Source organism: Phocoena sinus, chromosome 1 (genome assembly GCF_008692025.1).
Source record: "Phocoena sinus isolate mPhoSin1 chromosome 1, mPhoSin1.pri, whole genome shotgun sequence".
In the NCBI taxonomy this organism is placed as follows: domain Eukaryota; kingdom Metazoa; phylum Chordata; class Mammalia; order Artiodactyla; family Phocoenidae; genus Phocoena; species Phocoena sinus.
Genome location: NC_045763.1, coordinates 159345734 through 159361990, shown reverse-complemented (window position 1 = coordinate 159361990; position 16257 = coordinate 159345734). Strand labels below are relative to the sequence as shown.

The 16257-nt window shown below is 44.4% G+C and overlaps 1 protein-coding gene, 1 non-coding gene and 1 pseudogene across 4 annotated transcripts in view; all 3 read right to left on the bottom strand.

Annotated features, from left to right (window-relative positions):
- Positions 1-1150: 1150 nt before the first annotated feature.
- On the bottom strand, positions 1151-2170 carry LOC116741445 (annotated as a pseudogene).
- Positions 2171-2635: 465 nt separating this feature from the next.
- On the bottom strand, positions 2636-2708 carry TRNAG-UCC. The gene has a single exon. It is a non-coding gene; the product is annotated as a tRNA-Gly (tRNA).
- Positions 2709-9135: 6427 nt separating this feature from the next.
- The window catches only part of DESI2 (desumoylating isopeptidase 2), a 41583-nt gene continuing 34461 nt past the window's right edge, over positions 9136-16257 (bottom strand). For all 3 annotated transcript variants that reach the window (XM_032646424.1, XM_032646431.1, XM_032646440.1), the window contains one exon: positions 9136-12632. In XM_032646424.1, coding sequence (XP_032502315.1) covers positions 12399-12632 — 234 coding nt within the window. In that variant the 3' untranslated portion in view covers positions 9136-12398. The remainder of the gene's footprint in view (positions 12633-16257) is intronic.

Below are 16257 nucleotides of genomic sequence, written 5' to 3'. Positions count from 1 at the left end.
GAGAAAAATACTGATATTAATGACTACTTTAAAACGAACTTGTTTATCAAAACATACTTTAGGATTTCCCTGGTGGTCTAGTGGTTGATACTCCATGCTTCCACTGCCACAGCATGGCCCCAAACAACCAACCAAACAAACAAACAAACAAGAAACACACTTTAAAGACAGTGAAAAGACAAATAACAAACTGGGAGAAAATATTTGTAACACATAGAATTGTCAAAGAAGAGTAGCCAGAATATGTAACTATTTTCTACAAATCTGTAAGAAAAAGATAAATAACCTAACAGAAAAGTAGGCTAAAGATAGGACAGACATTTCACAGAAAAAAAAAAAAAAGGCCCAGAAACATAGAAAGATTCTTACTCTTATTAATAGTCAGGAAAATGCAAATTAGATGTGCAGCTAGATGCCAATTTATGCCTACCAGACTTGCAAACATTAAGGAGTTAGTCAATATCAAGTCTAGGCAAGGGTGTGGAGTAATGGGAATGAAAATCTGCTGGTGGGATTGGAGAGTGTTACAGCTACCTTGGAAAACAATTTTGATTACCCAGTGTTGACAAGATGATACAAGGACTTTCAGATGATTTGTTAAATATTATAACATATCTAGCAGGGGCTTTGATTTTTCCATGATGCATGTAAGAGAAAAGTGCCATGATCCTCTTCTGATCTGTAAGAGAAGTTTTTTTCAAGTATCTATAACTTTTAGGAATACTGAGACAATTTATTATAACATTATAATTAAGTCAGTGAATTAAGAGAAGCAACAAAATATTGGTTTCTTTGGAGGTTATTTTCACATGGTGGTTATTTTCACAGGATATGGCAACAATTTCTAAAGTCATAGGAGACGAACAAGACCCTGCTGCTCTGAGTTGCCGATAGTGATGAAGAGTCACATGTGTCCACTTTACATGGGAGAACAGGACACATTCCGTTAAAAGTTTTGAACCAAACAAGCAGGTTCTTTTTTTTTTTTTTGTCTTTGATAGAGTAGTTAGAGATCTGAAGTGATTTTACTTTTATTTCCTTCACTTTACACCAATCATGAAGTTTCACAGTGATTTCTGGGGTGGAAGAGGGAATGTGACGTTGAGAATCATCAGGGCTGTGGTCCAGATGGCCTCAGGAGGTGTGGGCCTCACTGGGGCAGCTGGAAGAGCACCGACTGCCCGGCGGGCTGGTACGTGATGTCCTCCGAGGCCTCCAACTTGCGCAGCTCAATCAGGCGGTCGCCTGCAGGGGCAAGTGAGTTGGCTATCAGCTCTGCCGCCTTGAAATCGCCCTCCGCAGAGATGATGGCTGCTGCTTCTGCGGCTCAGCCTTTTCCATCACAAATCTGGCTCTCTCTGCTTCCTGCTGAGCCATCTGTTTGCCTTCCACCACTTCTGGGAACTCCTTTCCGAAGGTCAGATGTGTCAAGGGTTATGTCATCCAGGATGAGCCTAAAGGTGGCTGCTTGCTCCATGAGGTCATTGCTCACCTGTCTGGAGACCAGCTCTCTCTGGTGATAAGTTCTCCAGCGTCACAGTGAGCCACCACGGATCTGAGGATCTCTGTAGTGATGGACGGCAGCATGTGCTCATCAGAGTCTTCTCTGATGCTGGTGAAGATTCGGGGAAGTGGCTAGTAACCGGCTGGAAGACGATGCGCAGGGTGATGTTGACATTCTGTAAATCTTTGCTTCCAGTGATTACTGGCACATTACGTGCTGGAGGGCGGTAAACAAAGATAATTGGTTTCTGTACCCAAGGGATGAGAAAGCCAGTCCCTTTTCCTACAACAATGTCCTGCACTCCACAGAACGGGTCAAAGGTGATAGGATACCTCTGTGCCCAGCATCTGTATTATACAAGGCAGAATTTGCCACGCCTCCTGCAACAGCTAAGGCCAGGCTGATCTTGCCGAGGGACTCAAACACTGTCTCCTTCTGCTGGACCCACTCATACTTTCGCAAGCCCTGGCTCCTCCCGGGCTCACCCCCTTCCCCTCTGACACGAGGCAGCCGATCCCCTACATTCTCACCTGTCAAGCAGATTCTTTGAACCACTTTTGTGATGTTGAGTATTGTCCTCCCAGTGGCTGTGTGGGAGCAGGGAACAGCACTCACCTCTGAGTAATGAAAAAAAATACTTTTCAGGCCCAGGCTCTGAAATTTCATTATACGACATTATAAGAAAATAGCCTGTGGAGCTCTGTTTGACTAGCAGATGGAGAGGAGGCTGAATAGGATTTTATTTAATGAAAGTGCAGTAAGAGGAATACATTGTTTTTTTCTAAAAATTAATAAAGTTTGATGTACATTCCCTCCAACTTTGCGGCTCCTCTCCCAGAGAAGTGGAAACCCTCCCATCTTCCCTCCAGCCTCACAGCCCCACCCCCAGAAGAACCCTTCCATCTGCAGCAGAAGGTATGCCTTACGATATTCATAGTCATAAATTGAAACAGGCCAAATGTCCATTAAAAGTCGAATATATAAATAAAACTGTGGTATAGTTGTACAGAAGAATACAGCAGTGAAAATGAACTATAACTATACACATAAACATGCATGAATTAAAGAAATATGTAGAATTTTTAATTTTTAATTTTTTTTGGCCATGCCATGCACCTTGCGGGATCTTAGTTCCCCAACCAGGGATCAAACCCGGGCCCCCTGCAGTGGAAGTGCAGAGTCCTAACCACTGGACTACCGGGGAATTCCACAGTATGTAGAAATTTTTTAAATCACAAGGGAATATATACTAAATGATTCCATTCATAAAAAGTTTTGAAATAGGTATAAGCAAATAATTATACTATCTTGGGATGCATATGTGGGTATTAGAAAACCATTAAAAAGAAAAAGCAAAGGAATGATTTACACAGAGTTCGGGATAGCAGTGCGGGGGAGAGGAGGAAGTGACTGGGGAGGGAGATGGTGCTTCTGAGGTCCTGCTCAGGTTCTACTTTTTAGGCTGGGTGTTAGGTGGTGGGTACAGGAGGTGTTCGTTTTATTATTTTTCAGACTGTACATATACATCCTATATATTCTTTCATATATATGTGTGTGTGTGTATACGTATGACACGTATATATGTAAACCAAAATGTTGTTTATAAGAGTGAATGGGACATGAAAGTGCATGAACTTTTGTTGTGGAGTGAAATCGGGAAATGTTGCCCTGCTTGGGATGAGGGAGTGAAGGGAAGGTTTGTCTTGGGTTTTCGGTTTTGGCTGAGAAACCATGGAACATGTCTTATGCTCACAGGAATGATCCAGTGGAGAAAGGGAAACTGGTGTTTTGAAGGAGAGAAGGAATAATGTGGGAGCAAGTCCTTCAGAGATGAGAGAGGGTGGGATCCAGTGACAAAGGAAGGCTTGGCTTTTGAAAATAGTAAGGACGTTTTCCCATTGTAACACAGACAGCGACTCTGGGTACGAGCTCCAATGAGTATGTAGGTTGAAAAATTGGAAGCTGTGAGATAATAGTAAATATATGTCTTGGTCTTTGGCCCCAATTCCAAGCACAGAGCTCCTAGAACCCTTCCTTGTAAATTCCTAAGTGATGCAAGCACTAGGGGAACCTTTGTTCTATTGAGGCCACTCTGGGTGGGTGCCTGATGGCTCCTGGTCTCCAGAAAGACTAAGCTACGATTAAAGGCTTGGAATTTTTACCACCCCCCGATTCTCCCCCCTCCACTTCTCTAGAAGGATGAGAGGGGCTGAAAATTGAGTTAATAATTGATCATCCCTGCGTGAAGAAGCCTCCATAAAATCCCAATAGTATGAAGTTTGGAGAGTTTCCGGGTGGCTGAACACATCCGCATACCAGGAGGGTGATGCACCCCAACTCCACGGAGACAGAAGCTCCTGTGCCCAGGACGCTCTCAGACCTCGCCTTGCAGAGCACAGGCTCTGGACGCGCAGGCTCAGCGGCCATGGCTCCCGGGCCCAGCCGCTCCGCGGCATGTGGGATCTTCCCGGACCGGGGCACGAACCCGTGTCCCCTGCATCGGCAGGCGGACTCCCAACCACTGCGCCACCAGGGAAGCACCACTTGTATTTTTTTTATCATATCCTTTAATAAACCGGTAAATGGAAGGGTTACCCTGAGTTCTGTGAGCCTCTCTACCAAATCAGACTCAAACCTGGGAACCTCGGATTTGTACCCAAGCTGGACAGAAATCGTGGGTAACCTGGGCCCGTACTACTAGCAGTTGGCATCTGAAGTGGGGGGCAGTCTTGTGGGACTGAGCGCTTAACCTGTGGGATCTGATGTCATCTCCAGGTAGATAGCGTCAGAATTAAGTTGTAGGCCAACCAGCTGGTGTCGTGGAGAATTGCTTGGTGTAGGGAAAATCCCCACACATCTGGTGAAGAAGTGTCCCAAGTGAAGTGTTCTGTGTGACAGTAAGGGAGAAACACAAGGGAGGGAGAACTGGGTATTTTCCCCCATTACAGAGGTCAACTGCCTAAACTGGGTTTTCAATGAAGCATAAAGTGAGGTTCTCAACTGAAATGCGTGTGGGGAACGCGTGGGAGGTTTGAAGAGATAAAGTCTGAAGTGTCGTCCGGGAGAACAGCGAGCAGGCTTACAAGGGACCTGCAAGAAACCGCGTGTGGTGCTGAGAGACGGGAGCATTAAGATAAAACTGGTCAGCCCAATCGCTGAGAGACGGGAACATTAAGATAAAACTGGTCAGCCCAGTCGTGTGAGTTCACCCCAGCAACATTCAGCGGATCAGGCACAGAGAGGTCTGGGTCTGAACAGGGCTGGGCTGGCCAGGCCTTGAGATGAAGCGAGAAGAGGGCACAGAAGTGGAGGATCCTGAGACGGAAACAGTTTAATTACAGACCGTGGAATTTAGGCTGAGTGAGAAGAAAAATGAAAGATGGGGGCGGGACTAATATTAGTAAAACGAGTGTTGAATTTAGTGGCTTTGGGATCTTAATGAGGTCAAAGACTTGTCTCAGTGTGTGGGGTACTCAGGGGAGCTGGGAAGTTAGTGGTCAGAGATTACATGAAATGAAAATTTTAGCAGAGGCGCAGTTACTGGTGATGACAAGTCCAAGGTCTGCGTGCCTGGTGCAAGTGAGGAGATCAGGAGCCTGAGACAGTGATGGTAGTCCTCAAGCCAGGATAGGGCTGCCTACCTCCTGGGGGCAATACGTGTGGGGATGCTTAACGTGGCCACGACTGTGGAGCGGGGAAAACGCTGGTAATTAGTGGACAGAGTGTAGAGATGCCACATGTCTTGTAACGGGCAGGACTGTCTAGCACAAAGGATCGTCCTACCCTGATGGCAATAGAGCCTCAGCAGAGAAATGCTGGGCTAGGGTATTGGATGGGTCACCTGCATGAATGCAGAGTCACTGATGACAGGAAGAAGGTGGAGAGGAAGACAGAGGAGGCGAGGGAGAGCAGAAGAGAGCCATGAGGCAGCAGCTGGTAGCACTCGGTAGCACGGTTTCAGTGGAGCCGGAGGTTTGGAAGCAAAGAAGCATGGGAGACCGAGGGCACATAGCCCGAGGGAGAGAGCACCACAGGGGACAGCTGGGTTTCACATAAAGCAGAGATGTCAAGAAGCATTTGAAAACGTGGAGGCTATTGGGCATTTTCCTGTCACAGACGGGGAGTTCCAGAGGGTACATTGGAAGGTGGGCCAGTAAGGATGAGAGAGAGAGAGCTGGCCAAATGAGAGCATGCCCAGAGTAGCTGGGGATGAGGATTTGGGCACGGAAACTTCTGGTGATCTAAAGCAAAACAGCAGGGATGGCCGCGTGATGGGTGTAGTCCTGGCGGTCTCTCACAGGAAGGTGGATAATCAGTTCAAACTACGGTCCAGAATCCTTAGTGCATGGATCAGGGACTTCTAGGTAACCATTCCTTGAAGTAACTCCAGAGGGTTCAAGTTTATCTTTCACATTTATTAGAGTACTCCTTGAATAATTTATATGGTTTCGGTCAAACCCAGGAAAAATTCAGAAAATCCTACCACACCTCTATTGAATTTTGGAGAAGATTCAGCTACCGGGTCCTTCAGACATTCATGAGTCCAGGCTGCCTGACAGAGTCACCTCATCGAGGAAATTCTGATTTCTATGGGCAGAGTAGGCTGGAACCATGCAGAATAGAGTCCTATGGGCAAGAGCAGTACTTCTGAACCCTTAATGTACAGGTGAATTGCCTGGAGCTTTTGTTAATATGCTGATTCTGACTCAGTGGGTCTGGACTGGACCCGGGTTCTCCACTGCAGGAAAGCAGTGTACTTAGGTGGAAAGAGTAGAAGCCTTGCAACTGGCTAGGTTCAAATATGGGTTTTCCTTATGCTGTCTGTGCGTTCTTGGGCTACTAACCACTAAACTCCTTTGGTGTAAAGCAGGAATAACGCCATAGGCTGTTGTGATAATTAAATGCCCAAGGAGCACACAGCAGGGGCACTGTAGGAGGACTTCTCTTTCCCCTTTGTCTTGTCCACAAAACCCACTGCCTTTCCAGACTCAACGTGACACCTTTTCGTATTCGTGGGCATACTGGCCTTCTGTGGTGTGTCAGCTGCCTGTGAGGGCAGCTCTGTGGTGGCCACTCATTGACGCCAGTGGGAGAGGAAGGTACAGGAGTCTTTTTCTATCTTTGATTAGGGCCAAGCTGGCTGCCCTAGCTCCCCTTAGCTTTTCTTTTTTCCGTTTTGTAATTTGAAAATCCCAGTCCCTATTTGGGTGGATAATTACTGGCCACCAAGACTGAGGGTCCTAGGTAGACCGAACGGCTTTTCCTTGTCTAATTTTTTCACTGCCCTGTCCAATGCATATTCCTTTTCCAGTGTGGAATGAGTAGAGCAGGCCTCCCACGCTCCCTCTGTGGAGTCTGGCTTAGTGACTTTGGTAACTTTATCCCTGAGTCCACCTGCCTGCAAGGCTATAAGGACAGCCTGGTGAGGCCTGTGGCTTCCTCTGCATGGCTGCAGCTTCAGAAGCACCTGAAGGTTGCCCAGGCACTAAATCCCACTAATCACTGGGAGTTAGGGGTGTGATAGATACAGCCTGGTGGTCAATGGCTCCCCTAACTGAGGCCCACGAAGGCCATGAGTGTTTTGTAGAACCAGGCACTTCTTCCTGAGTGAAGGGGTCCTGGGGTCAGGGAGATCAATGTAGACGGCTCTACGCCACTCCTCAACAGCCCGGGGGTGGTACATTCTTGATTGGGTCCACAAAGCCCTCCCAGTGAGGGCAGGGCTGCAGGGCACAGGTGCGCCCATCTAGCCTTTGGAAATGAATGCCTCCCTCACCGAGTTGGGATTCAGAGGAGGCCCCGCTTAACCTTAGCTTTTCCCTTGGCCTTGACAAGATGGACTCTTCACACTTCCCAGTGTAGGAGCAAGGTATGATCCTCTTTGGGAGGATTTTCCTTTTGGGGAAGGGATCAAAGGGACAAGCTTGAGAGGGCTCAGCAGTTCTCTGGGTTTAGAATCCATAAGGAAATAAGTAGCTGCCTGCCTCTAATCTACCTCTTGGAATGCATAGCATGGAGCCACTCATCTTTATTAGCGTGGACTTCTGCACACTTAGAACAAGGTCCGTATCTGGGTGATAAGGAGAACTTCAGGAGCAGATAATAATGGGAAAGAAAAAACCATCGTCCCTCAGGTAAAACCAGTTGCTTTACCAGATTTGAGTTGGTGATCAACTTGTTATAGTCTATCAAAAACCTATGTAGACTAGGGGAAAAATTCCCCTTTGGCTCCTGTCCTTGAGAACAAATGAGTTGTAGATCATTCCTACTTAGCAGAGAGTGGACAGGCATTGACAGACCACAAATGACCTCCATTATTATTTTTTAAAATTTATTTAAATTTATTGATTTTTGGATGCGTTGGATCTTCACTGCTGCATGCGGGCTTTCTCTAGTTGCGGTGCGAGGGGATCCCTCTTCATTGCGGTGCGCAGGCTTCCCACTGCGGTGGCGTCTCTTGTTGCAGAGAACGGGCTCTAGGCACGCGGGCTTCAAGAGTTGTCGCTTGCGAGCTCTAGAGCACAGGCTCAGTAGCTGTGGTGCTCGGGCTTAGTTGTTCCACGGTATGTGGGATCTTCCCGGACCCGGGCTCGAACCCGTGTCCACTGCATTGACAGGCAGATTCTTAACCACTGCGCCACGAGGGAAGCCCCTCCATTATTATTATTGATTTTACGGTACGCGGGCCTCTCACTGTTGTGGCCTCTCCCGTTGCGGAGCACAGGCTCTGGACGCGCAGGCTCAGCGGCCATGGCCCACGGGCCCAGCCGCTCCGCGGCATGCGGGATCTTCCCGGACCGGGGCACGAACCTGTGTCCCCTGCCTCGGCAGGCGGACGCTCAACCACTGCGCCACCAGCGAAGCCCTATTTTTTAATAATACTTAATCCAAGAGAGGTCTTTTGAGTTTGTGGAGGGAAATATTACTTGGCTAGGTACCAAAAGGCCAATGGAGACGGGGGAAGGGTCAGGTTGGAGGTGCAAAGCTGACTAGGTTTGTAGAAAACGAGGTGCGCAGTCCCCCAGGCTCCTGCTTGCTTGATGCTTCTAGATGGGAAGTGTGTGTGCACGAGCAGTGGGGACAATTCCCCTGCAGTTCTCTCTCCTGCGCTCCTGGAGGAGAGAAGAGGGCATGTTCTCCCTTCCCAGCCTTGTCTCCATCCCCCAGAAGCGGCTGGCACCGCTGCCTGGGAGCAGGTGTGGTTATGCTCTTCTGACAGTTAAGGACTTGGCCCGTGGACCTGAGCTCGAGGGGAATACATGGGAGTAAATGTACGTGCAAATTCAAGAGAAATGTATGATGGAGAAGGGCGGACTGTATTTCTGCAGAGCAGATGGGATTCTTGGGTTTCAAAAATAATCTCCCTATTGGGCGTGAGACAGACTACAAGGACCTACTGTACAACACAGGGAGTAAAGCCAATACTCTGTAATAACTGTAAATGGAGTGTAACCTTTAAAACTATAAAAATAAAAAATATCAAACAAAAGTACCCCTCCCAAACACAAATATATAACATTTGCAGTCTCCTGGAGGTCAAAAAGCACTATAAAACATTTCTTATAAAAGTATTTTTTAATAAATTGATGTATTTCAATGTTAACATGATAGCCCAATGCTATATCAAGGTAGCAAAAGTGAAGATTCCTGGTATTTTTTTTTTTTATATAAACACTATGAATGACAGTACATTTGCATTCAACTTCACAAGAAATTATCCTCAGGTTCATGAAGATTCTTGAACAGCTGTAACACCTTTCAAACAGTGAAGATGTGTATTGACTGAGGAGACAATGAAAGTCTAATGACTGAGCTGCACTCTAAACCATACTGAAGGAAAGGGGTACAATGGCAGTATGGCCAGCTTGCTGGACAAAACCCAAGCCTTTTAAACTTAGTCACTGAAAGAAAACACAGCATGTATCAAAATTACAGAGTATCTTATAGAAATGGACCCATTAGAAGACACACAGACTAGAACCCTGAAGCAGTGAATGAGTTTCTACCCGTTTTGTGATGGAAAGAAGCCATGGATATAGAGTCCCGCAGCTGTCTGTAGGGTTGAATCTCCTCATACACACAATGCTATCCATTGGTGAAAACCAGAATTCCCTGCTATGTACAAATGCTGGTGAAGGTAACTTGCACTATTGCTGTGGGTCAGAACAATAGTGGGCTGGATTTCAGGCATCAAGTGGAGGCTCTCTTTACTGCTGCATCACTGCCTTCTACCATTCCACAGGCCACACTTTCCAAAGCTGATGCCCCTTTCTTAGGGTTGAAACAAAGAAAAAACAAAACCCAAGGGCACTGAAAACAAACAGTAGAAACCAGCAGCTTCTGACCCTCTTAACACTATATTACTGTCCAACCCACAATGAGAAATGTGTTTCACTTGGTTACAACTACGAAGAGAATATCTGATGCCATCATATCACATGTATCTTAATGACCAGATTTTTTATATAGGATTTTTCTTAACAGAGATCAGGTTGAGAACAAGATTCTTTTCCTCCAAGGGCAAGGGAAAGCTGGTGAAATGCTAGTTAACTGAATTCACCCTCAATTTTGAACTGTAGTGGACAAACTGACTTAAATGAGATTTTCTAAAGTAAAGACATTTATTTCTCAACCTCAAGTACCATTAGACTGCAAGCAATCTCACGTCCAGAATTTTATCTGGTGGTTCTACGATAATTGGCCTCAGGGCCATTATTTATTTTTACTAGGACCTTAACACTATTTTTAAACTCCAAATGCTGCAGATGAAAGTCAGTACAACAAAAAGACAATAAAATCATTTGTGTGCTGAGGCGCTGGATTCTGGATAAGCAAAGGTGGAAGGCTCCTGGCTACTCGCCAAGAAGTGCCTAAATAATGGCCACTCCTTCACGTGTGTCCGTAGCACAGATTTAAACTCATGTCTATTTGAATGGATTAGAAAAAACTGGAATCCATCACATTATTAAAAACAAAAAATCCCAAGCGAATGGCATCAAACATTTTTCACTAACCTGGGTTTTAGTGATAGGACTCTTCTTTGAGTGAACTGATTCACTGTCAAGAGTCTTCGCATTTTATTCAAAATCTCATTTTTAGACCTGAATCAGGTCAACTTTTCATAAAGATCGTAGATTCCTTTCTGTCACATCTCTTAAAACAAGTGCTCTGCCCCCCCCCCCCCCCCCCCCCCGCTAAAAGAACTGAGAATAATTGGTAAAAGCTTTCCTTTCCAGCAACAGAACAGTCAAAAGCATAAATTAGGTTAAGTGGCTTCATTTTCCTCAGGTCAAACCCAAGGTTTATTTTCCCTATGAACAGGGTGTGCTTAATTTGATAAAATGACTCAAAATCAGCTTATGGAAAAGTTAAAAATGTAGTGTACTGAAAGATATGTATCCTTACAAAAAGCAATAGCAAACAATCCAATCTAGAAGTTTAAATAAAAGTAGATGATTTTAAAACTAACGATATATATATATATATATATATATATATATATATATATATATATATATATATATATAAAGCTGAAGTCACTGCCTTGGATAATTTATACACTGCATCCAATATTTTATGTAGAACATTCATTCTTAAGGCAGAAAAATTGAATTTGACATGTAATGACTTGGCTCTTACATCCAAGGGTCAAACTCGGAGTAGACTTGAGCAGACAGATTCCTTGCTAATGAGGACTTATCTGTGGTGACAATTTCATTCTTCGAGTAGGTTATGTAAGAGACATACATTTGAGAGAAAGAAAAAGATGAATAAGACACATAAATATGAGTTTTCCACAGGGGGTCAATGAGACTAAGCTTTCTATTATGAGGTGAAACTACTCCCATAACAAACTAACAAACTGCAACATACTCTTTCTGGTACGGTACATAAAGTGTTTAAAATATCAAAGTATTAACTTTTTGGAGAGTGTTACTTTAGACTCTAGTTTTCAAGGTGTGGTATAAAAGGTAGCCTGAAGACTTAAAAGCAGTTGAATGTCAACTCACACTGCTACTCAGAAGGCTACCACTTAGGATATTCCTGCCCCACAAACAAAATCCTCTGCAGGGAGGATATCAATATATATTAAAATAAAAATGAAGCCCCCAACACATGTGCAAAAACACTTGTTACTTGTAAGAATACCTTTAACGAAAAACATCTTACTTATAGAATCAGAGGCATCAAAGCCAGACTGACATGGGAGTATACCACCCCGTGGAGGTGGCCAGATATTTGGGATGAAAGCCACCGTTCGGTGGGAACCTCAGGAGATGTACCACTTGGAGTGGAGGGAGTGCTGGGTGCCCAGGGTCGGGCGCCTCTCACGCAGATCGAGGTCCCAAGCCCTCAGGGCTGTGTGTGCTCCTTCACCTCTGTGCACCCTGGTACCAAAATGGTAACAAACACAAACCTAAAAGACAATTCTTAAGCAGGTGATGGTGACTATAACTGTGTAAGTACCTTCTTGTGTGCCTATTATTTATGCCGAAGCTCGGGCAATTGTCAGAAGTGTACAAAGATTACCTGCCTAATTTTTGAAGACATGAAGGTTTTCTTCTTTCATGGTGGCAGGAGTCCATGCAAGATTTGTAAACAGCGATACAAAATACTGTAAACATAACTTAACAGAGCTTATATAAAACAGAAGTAAATCCAAATTTACAAGTGGGTAAAAAAGACAGAGGGCAGCTTCATACAAAGTTCTCCCTCCTGCGCCAAGTGATTTTTTTTTTTTTTTGATTACAAATATAATCCTGAGCTGAAAAACTGGGATTTGGGGGAGAGCCATCTTTGCATACAAAATATCCAGAGGACATTTACTCTTTTACTCTTCTCTAGTGATATTCAACTGCCAGAGACAGTTCTGAATGCGTGACTTTGGAGACATTTACAGTTTAGTGTGGCGCCCGGGTCTGGAGCCTGCGGCAGTGCTGGCCATGGAAGCGGAGGCTGCAGCATCCTCCGCTTCCTCCAGTTCGTCCTGGAGCTCTTGGCTGACGCTAGACTGCAGGGCTGCGGGAGTGAGCCACTCCTTTGGGAGGCAACTCTGGAGAAAGGGTATACAGGAGCTGAAGTAGGCAAGCCGGTTGATCCAGCGAGGAATCTCTTTCCCACAAAGAATCTACAGGAGAAAGAGTAGTATTAGGTGAGAGGTTAGGGTTATCTGGTCAGCTGCCAAGGAGTGGAGGGTCGGGGAGGGAGGCGGATATACAAAAAGGCCACTGCGCATTAGCCTTCGGTGCTGTTACTTCCGGTCTTTGATGACAAGCAGCTCCCTAACTCGGAAGCCTGGGGTCCCCCTACTGTCAGCTCCATCCCTTCCTTTCTGAAGAACTTTGTTAAGTTGCTTACTTTTTACATCTATAAAATCAAGCTAATTCCATTTGGCTCCTTTCTTTCTTTGGTCTTTGTAACTGCTTTGAGAAGCATGTAGAAGTACTTTGAACACATAGAAGACTTGTTAATACAAGATACTATTCAAGAAACAGAAGCTCCAGGCACTTCTCATCCTTATCCTGTTCTTAGGACTTGTAAGCCCCCTCTTTTCCCAACTGCAAATAATAAGAACTAGGTCTTTTATAATACTAACTTTACTCTTTATTATCCTCCTTTCCTTCTGCAGTCAAAACTAGGGTTAACTAATCCAGGCTTTATTGTCCCTGTGGTGTTTTTGCCTCCAATCACGTCAAAGATTATAATCATTATACTTATGATCTGGAAGTACCATCTACTTTAGCTTAGTTGGTTTCAAAGTACCTTACATCCAAAAATTAGCTAAAATGTAAATAAGCTGGCACCTGTCATCAAGCAATATAACTTTTCTCCCTAAAGGTTTAGCCCTATGCCTTAAGGGCTACATTTAAATACTATGTCTCTGTCTTAACTACAGGGCTAGGCAGTGGTCTCAATGGAGGGAGGGTGGCATGTTTTGATCATTTTTGATTACCAGGCCTGGAAGCACAGAGAGGTAGACAGTACTTAAAAATACCTGAAGAACGTGCATGAATTAGATCTGGGGGAAAGCTGAGCCATGACCTTATATTATACCATTCCTATCTATCTATTCTAAAAAGCACAGGCAAACAAGTACTACATTATATTACATAATTGGGGATGTATGTATATTTGAAGGTTACCACAGAGTGGTGACTAGGAATAGCGAGGTTAATGTAATAAGCCATTGCTGCCTATCCAGCAGCTGTTCTCTTCATTCTCCTTCCTAAACCCTGGTTTCATTCAGTCATCTGCCTTCCTCCATACATCAATGTGCTTCACAGGAAGCTGACTTCATCCCAACACCTGCAGGGGGCTTGATTAACCTCAAACAGAGGTCTGTAAACTAAAGCCACCTGTTTTTATAGGTAAAATTTTATTGCAACACAGCCATGCCCCCTCATTTTTTTTTTATGGCCTACAATTCGTGGGCTACCGTGGCCGAGTGGAGTCCAGGAATAGTCCACAGGCCTAAAATATTTACTATGTGGCCCTTTCAGGAAAAGTGTGCAGATCCGTGATCAAGCCAATGTCTTTTAAACTTTGAGTCAAGATCCATTAGTAGCTTTAGCATTTTAACTTGAATTCTTAAAATGAAATAGACTGTAGATACTAGGGAAATTGTGACACTTGTTTTAGTTATGTGTACACATCTGGATCATGATGTAAAATATATTTCTTACTGTAGGCAGTGGTCAAAAAATATTTGATTCATATAACAAAGTTACTTTTGCATTTAAGCTTCACCTTGGTAATCCCTCTTTCTAGGAATTTATTCTAGAGACACACTGGCAAAAATATGAAAAAAAGGTATGCACAGGGTTATTCATTACAGCACTTTTTTGTAGGCTAAAAATAATCCAAATGTCATTAATAGGAAACTGACTGAATACACTTTGGCACAAACAAGGAGGACCATTTAGCTGTGAAAAGAAATGAGGACTATCTCTATATACTGTTACAGAATAAACTCCATGGTACAATGTTAAGTTAAGAAAACAAAGTGTGTGTAGGATGCTCCCCAAATATAATGGTGGACCGGCACAGAGTAAGTTATAGACATTCCCATTCTAAAACGGAGAACATGGAAGGAAGAAAGGAATCATTAGTCCCAAGCAATTTCCTTTTATAAATTTATTGTATTATTTATTTTTGGCTGCACTGGGTCTTCGTTGCTGCGCACGGGCTTTCTCTAGTTGCAGTGAGCGGGGGCTACTCTTCGTTGCGTTGTGCAGGCTTCTCACTGCGGTGGCTTCTCTTGTTGTGGAGCATGGGCTCTAGGTGCGGGCTTCAGTAGTTGCAGCATGCAGGCTCAGTAGTTGTGGCTCGTGGGCTCTAGAGCGCAGGCTCAGTAGTCGTGGCGCATGGGCTTAGGTGCTCTGAGGCATGTGGGATCTTCCCAGACCAGGGATGGAACCCGTGTCCCCTGCATTGGCAGGCGGATTCTTAACCACTGCGCCACCAGGGAAGCCCCCCCAAGCAATTTCAAAATGTGACTGGGCAACCTCCATTAGGTTTCAAGGCCTGGGACTAATCCTCTGCGGCCCTCAGTTCTGTCATCTGGGCCCTTGAAATTACCCTTTTTCGCCAGGCTGTTTACTGCCTGTGAAATTTCGGAATCCAACAGTCATCTTTCATCCTGTCCTCTTTCAGTCCAAGCCGGCAGTGTTTCTGCTAATATAACATCCTCAAAAATGTTGAGTCTCCTGTGGGATTCACTCTATTGGATAAGAGGTTCCTCTACAGATCTTTCCTGGAAAATCCCATTTCTATTCCTGATTTCCACTGAGATGGCTGAGAGGATCCACGAGTCACATGTTTAATCTCTTCAGCAGCAGCAAAAGGTTATCCAGTCACACCCTTGGCCTTCTCTCCACAATATGCTTTCCTAACAGTAAAGCCCTCTGCTATGTTAATTTTTCTCTGCACAGCACAGGAACCAATTCCTTTTTTGAAGACTGTTAAGCAACGGAAAAGAATCAAGACATCTATCCTACCTTTCTTATGCGGACCGAACCTCACGGTAACAAGGGGGTATTTGGCCTTTATTTATCCTGATTCAAACAAACTTAAAAAATTATGACAAGTGGGAAAATTTCAACATTGTATATTTGCATTATATTAAGGAATGCATGTTAATTTTTTTTAGGTTGATAATATTTGTAGTTATGTTAAAAAAATCTTTATCTTCGGAGCTACAAAGTAAACCATTTACAACTGAAATGAAATAACACCTGGGATTTGTTTCAAAGTAATCTAGCGATCAGTGTTATTTCGGAGTGGGCATTTATGGATGAAACAAAATTAGCCATGAGTTGATAATTTTTGAAGCTAAGTGATACGTATATCAGGCTCATTATACTAGTCTCTCTACTTTTATTCAGGTTTGGAATTTCCCACTGAAAATATTAATTTACAGAAGGTATTCAGGCCAGTGGCATTTAGTAACGGCAATGCCATTCTTCTTGCTAGTGACTGGTTTAGAAATGGCATTCGACCCAATTCTGGCCATGAAACATGACCTGCTTTGGAAAGGGTGGGAGGTTCTGGATAAAGTCTCCGTTTCTCAGAGAGAAGTAACGGGAGAGACAGAGCTTTCTTTTTTCTCTTGATGTTGCTGTATCAGGATATGGCGCCGAAAATTGTTGCAACTACCTGAAAACCATAAAGGGAGCTAGCCTGAGGGCAGAGCCAACCGAACACCCTAAGGATGGCAGCTCAGAGAGATAAAAAGACCTTAGGCCACTGGTGAC